The sequence below is a fragment of the Trichomycterus rosablanca genome, chromosome 16 (assembly GCF_030014385.1).
Source record: "Trichomycterus rosablanca isolate fTriRos1 chromosome 16, fTriRos1.hap1, whole genome shotgun sequence".
In the NCBI taxonomy this organism is placed as follows: domain Eukaryota; kingdom Metazoa; phylum Chordata; class Actinopteri; order Siluriformes; family Trichomycteridae; genus Trichomycterus; species Trichomycterus rosablanca.
The window spans coordinates 3,356,653-3,362,794 of NC_086003.1; the positions used below are offsets into that span (position 1 = coordinate 3,356,653).

Consider the following 6,142-nt stretch of genomic DNA (forward strand, 5'->3'; position numbering starts at 1 on the left):
AAGGAGGGTTATTGCAATTTTATATAATCTGTGTTTTAAATTTGTAATCCTCTTGTTTAGTTGAGAGTGCAGTAAAATAATTTCTACTTACAGTTAGTCAAAAAAAGACATAAGTTTCTCGTCTGATCTTAGATTAGCAAATTAATGCTTTAAATATGCTTTAAAGATGACTAAAGTGGTGCTTAAAAAAACACAACAAACCTGGCACGCTAAAACAAAACCGATTAGCATTAATTTTCAACTTTATACTGTGTACCAAAAACTGTTGCAATCCTTTTCCAGTCCTCTGGTTGACTAAATATGTACTATATTGAGTTTAGGTGTTTAAAAGTATTGTATAAAAGTAATTATTTAAAATAGATTATATTCTTTTATAGATTATATAGAATAATTATATTAAATTATTATTATTATTATTATTATTATTATTATAGTGTTAAAAGGATTAGTTTCTTCACTCATTCACTTTCATTTGACAGGTGCAAATGTCTCCACAGGACAAGGGCATAATGTTCTAGTCTTTACTAATTAATACCACTCACGGTGGTGCTTCATAACAATGTTGCTGTGCATCCTCATCATATTCCATCATATTCCATTACAGCAGTTTACAACAGAGATTTTGGGGGTTTTTTCCTGAGCAACAACAATCATGAAAAATTGTGATTTTCAACATTCATTTATAAAACAGACCTAAGATACAACAGAGCTGTGTTCTGCACATCCACAGGCAATCTAGTCTCAGCTCTACTTAAATCTTACAATTTACTGCATTTTATATGTTCAAGTTCAAATTAAAAGGTATTTATGTATTCCAATATACATAACAAAGTCAGATACTATAGATGATTTTCTTTGCATATGTATATATGAAAAATCTATAGAATCCTACTTTACATTGAATTATTATAACCTGCAATTAGTCCATTTTGAATGACCTTTTCTGTTTGCGCTTTTGAACTATTTGCAAAAACCAACAGACCCAGTTGTTGAACTAAAGACATTTCTGTGGTATTTTAAATCCCGTTTGAAAGCTGCACTGGTCTCATATACAGTATGTTCAGCATCAAATTCAGTTAATCATTTTACCAAAAACCTTTGTCATGTGGTATGAAAGTTACTCTAACATCTTGATTTTACTCAAGCCTTTAAGTTTTTAGCTTTAAGTTCCCTGAGGTGGCAGCATGGGGTGCCTGGTTCTGAGATGGATGGTAGTACAGTACCACTTTTTGCCACCTGAGAGAATCGAGATCTGAGGGGATGAAGAATGTTTACACACTGTAATTTATTAATTTTTTCTGTGTAGTCAGTGTTTATATGTGGACTAATTAACTGACGCCTTTGTCCAAAGTTGTTTACAAAAGCCAATATAGTTTCGATTATGTATGAATATACTATATGGATTTTAATATCATAATAAACGTTAAAGTTACCTTGCAAGCAAATGTTTGGTCGTCGTCTGTTTAAAGCTGCATGTTGCTTTTAGGCAAAACATATATATGTTGCCCGATACACAACAAACTGTGATGCTCTGTGTATTCTGACACCTTTCTATCAGAACCAGCATTCATTTCTTCAGCAGTTTGAGCTACAGTAGCTCGTCTGTTGGATCGGACCACACAGGCCAGCCTTCGCTCCCCACGTGCATCAGTGAGCCTTGGCCGCCCATGACCCTGTCGCCGGTTTACCATTGTTCCTTCCTTGGACCACTTTTGATAGATACTGACCACTGCAGACCGGGGACACCCCACAAGTCACCCACCCAGTCGTCTAGCCATCACAATTTGGCCTTTGTCAAACTTGCTCTAATCCTTACGCTTGCCCATCTTTCATGCTTTTATATATATATATATATATATATATATATATATATATATATATATATACATATACACACACACACACACACACAAACACACTTCGGTTCTAAAAGAAGGCTGTGTAATGGCTGAGCTTTCAGAAAAGTACCAATTATGTCGTCGTGTGAAAACAATACTAGATAAAGAAACTTCTGGCTTTATTATTAGAAAGTAAAGCTTATTTTTTAACGCACTGACATCGCATAGCACATAATGCTATTAAAAAAGCCAAACGTGCCTTTTGACCTTCAACATGGTAGCTATTTTCCCAGTTGTTGGGTGCCATCTTGTGACAAAAATTTAACTTACATCCTAACATTTTATTGCTAAAAGTATGTCGACGTCCCTACTAGTTATTGAGTTCTGCTAAAGGGTGCATAAAATCAATTACAGAAAAGAACATTTTCAAATTTGCTTCACAATTTGTGGCAACAGTTTGAAAAAGTGCAAATGCCATGAAGAAATGCTTTGAGAAGTTTGCTGTGCTTGGCATTACAAATGCTCTTTTGACTAAATGGACACAAATTCACTTGTAAAAAGCCTTTTAAAGAAAGGACAGTTTTGGAATGGGATATCTAACAAGCTCATGGTCACGTGTTATACACACATTTGGTCATATAGCAAAGTGTAAACATCCAGAATTTAGTCATAATTCCATCATTCTACAGCACAATCCAGGCCATTAAACTAAAAGAACCAGGTACAGATCTGTTTGATGTCCTCCAAACCGTGATCTCTTTACTTTTCTCGCTACATTCTTCACTCCGGTAGCTTCTCATCTTGATTCATTTAACATCTGGCTGCTCTGTGTTAGAGCAAATGGATCAGATTCCTGAAGGAGGGGAAACAGAAACAGAGCGAAGAAAACAACACGGCAGCAGGGAAGTAAAAAGGACAGCAAAGAGGCATTAAAGAGAGACGAGAGAGAAAAGATCAGGACCGAACTTAAAGCAGACGTCATAAAGTGGTGAGAAGGGGGTAAACAAAAAGAGACATGGCACTGTTTCCATACTGCAGACGGCCCTCAGGTCAGTGAGGTCATTTTCTCTTTCTTACCCACCCCTTTTCAGACTTATATACATGTGTCATGTGTTGTATTCATTTTCCAAAATGCAAATACAATGTTTTCATCCTATTATTAGCATAACTTTATTCCTTCACAGCTCATGCCAGCACCTAGAGCTGACATTAGAAGTCACTGTTGCAGTGGCAAAAAGATTAGAACCTAATTCATTCTGCATTGGGCATAGTCAGTTGTTTCTGTAAGGACCTGACCATTCTGCACCACAGAGGCTTAAACCTGACTCTTCACAAACGTAATAATGGCATTTAAAAAAGTTCATGTGCTGTGTAAAAATTTGTGGTTAACCTTGAGAGGTAAAGCTATGGGAGGTTAGGGTATGCCACCTCCAAAAAACTGAAAATTGAACTTGTACTTTTACTACACCCTCCACATTCCTCAACTGCAAGGTTATTTGACATGACAAACAAAAAAAACCTATCGACTTAACAGAAACAGCTGGTGTTCCTTTCCTCACATGGTCTTAGGCCTACACAGCCATTAGAGTAATTTGGCTCTGACTTGTAAATGATTGCAATACAAATATTTAACATTTAACACATTTTAATGGTTTATGTTCCAGTATGTTACTGTGGGAACCAGAAGCTGCTCATTGTGCTTTGTGGGTTTATCACCAGCTTGATCTGTAAGTACAGAATTAAGCTATTTTTGTTTTTCCCCTAGTGACTGCTTCATCCACATTTGTGTTGGATCTTCAACTGTTTTGAACATATAACATAAACTGAATGGGGCATGGTGGCACAACATTAGGGTCCAAGGGGACCTGGTTTTGATTCTCAACTCCATTCACATTATAGGTTCTTTGGGCACACCTTGGAGTGAATGTATTTGTCAGGTTCTGCAATGAATTGTAACCCTGTTCATGGTGTATTTCTGTTAACTGAACACATTTAGAGGACCATGCTTCTCTTTCCATGTACATCTGCTGCACATTGTGGTGCCTCAATCACACCATAGAAGTTGCTACTGATGAAGCAAATACTTTAAACTCATTTCAGCCTCCTCCCCTCAGACACAGCCTTTGTCTGTTAAGCGCCCAGTGGCACTACCTAGACTTGACGGCTGTATTAACTGTAGTAACTGTTGTGCCACCCAAACACCCATTTCCCAAAGTGTAATGTGAAACTGTGTATTTTTGCAAAGTATTAATAACGTGTTTCCAATTATATTTTATTCAGACTTTTTCTGGGGGAGGAGGATACCTGCACTTTCTATTACTTCCATCCACCTGTTGTCAGCAGCGGAGCAGAAGGGATCAGGATTAGAAGAAAAAGACTTTCCTGTAATGACTCCCTGGGGTGTTCCTCTGGTGTGGGGAAACAGCAAGTCGGCAGCCTGGCGCAGGGAGCAGTTCACCCATCTAGAGGCCCGCAGTGGCCTAGTGGTCCTCGCAGTGGGAAACTACAACGTCTTCCTTCACCGCCTCCTCTCATCCGCTGAGCTCTACTTTCTTGTCAACTTTTACGTAACATACTACGTCCTGACTGACAGGCCACAAGAACTGGATCCTCCCCCTAAGCTGGCATCCAAAAGGGAGCTGCGGGTCATTCCTGTAGCCGAGATGCCAGGCTGGAACAGGCTTGGCCTGCGACGCATGGCTTTGCTTGCAACTCTCATCAAAGAACAGATCAACTTGGAGATGGATTATGTCTACTGCATCGATGTTGACCAGGTTTTCACTAACCCTGTGGGCACAGAAATCCTGGGCAAGTTGACTGCCACACTCCATCCAGAGTTCTATGGCAAGCCTCGACACACTTATCCCTACGAGACGAACCCAGACTCACAGGCCTACGTTGCAGGAGGGGAAGGAGACTTTTACTACACCTCAGAATTCTACGGTGGACTGTGCTCCAGGGTTTTAGCCATGACCCAAGCCTGTTCTCTGCTCATTCTACAAGACCAGGACAGAGGTGTTCAAGCCCAAATGCTGGAGGAGAGCTACCTGAACCGCTATCTAATCAAACACAGACCCACCTGCGTCCTCTCACCCGAATACAGCTGGTGGGATTCACCACAAGTCTCTGAAGTGCCCACTCACAGACTGCACTCTATACGCAGACAGTGTTTTTCAACAGGAAGCTTCGAGGGAAATTCAGATCTGTGCTAAGAAAACAGGCCAGTACACAAATACAGGCAGCACAGATTAAATTACAAGAGTGAAAGAACCCTGGAATGTACGGAATCATCATCTTGGAACATAGTAACATTATAAGGAAAGAGTTTTGCGCCACTGGTTGCACCTAGTCTATTAAAATTGCTTTATATTTGTTGCCTGACTTTTATAACAGCCGCCCATATTACAGATGTCCCACTGTACCATAGTTTGGTTGAAGCATCTTCATTTAGAGTTCACTACTTTGTCAAAACTCCATAAATCTCTTGCAAAATAAAACACAGCGCTCAACATTGTTCTCTCTTCTCAAAACTGATTTCTTTCACCAGAACTATACACACAGCTTTCATATGCTGAGAGTTTTGTCTTCATGAGGCCATGTTACATATACACTGATCAGCCATAACTTTAAAACCACCTCCTTGTTTCTACACTCACTGTCCATTTTATCAGCTCCACTTACCATGTTGAAGCACTTTGTAGTTCTACAATTACTGACTGTAGTCCATCTGTTTCTCTGCATGCTTTGTTAGCCCCCTTTCATGCTGTTCTTCGATGGTCAGGACCCCCACAGAGCAGGTATTATTTAGGTGGTGGATCATTCTCAGCACTGCAGTGATACGGACATGGTGGTGGTGTGTTAGTGTGTGTTGTGCTGGTATGAGTGAACTCTAGAGTCAAGCGCTTAACTACATTCCATTTTATTGTCCAAAACCTCCATCCAGAATATAATAATTTACATTTCTTTGGAACAACGTTTTAGCCAGGGTGTATGAAGACTTCTACGAGGGTTCTTCAAAAAGTTTCCACACTTTTTTTTTTAACTCTTTGTATTAAGAATTTTTTAAGAATTCTTTTCTACATAATCACCTTCCTTTGTGATGCATTTTTTCCAGCATCATACCAACTATTTAATGCCATCAGCAAAAAATTTATTCGGTTGAGCGCCTAGCCATGGATGCAGCACTGCTTTCACATCATCATCACATGAAAATCTTCTTCCCCTTAAAGCTTCTTTGAGCGTCCAAAAAGATGTAAATCAGATGGAGCAAAATCCGGATTAAGCTTCCGTCTCAGTCTCTCAGA

The 6,142-nt window shown here is 39.3% G+C and overlaps 1 protein-coding gene across 1 annotated transcript; it reads left to right on the forward strand.

Moving 5' to 3' along the window:
- Nucleotides 1–2,808: 2,808 nt before the first annotated feature.
- Nucleotides 2,809–5,158, forward strand: LOC134330850 (histo-blood group ABO system transferase-like). Its single transcript, XM_063012120.1, has 3 exons — nt 2,809–2,887; nt 3,503–3,565; nt 4,119–5,158. Exons 1-3 carry the CDS (start codon nt 2,854–2,856, stop codon nt 5,048–5,050), a joined length of 1,029 nt encoding a protein of 342 aa, XP_062868190.1. The 5' UTR covers nt 2,809–2,853; the 3' UTR covers nt 5,051–5,158.
- The last annotated feature ends 984 nt before the right edge of the window (nt 5,159–6,142 follow it).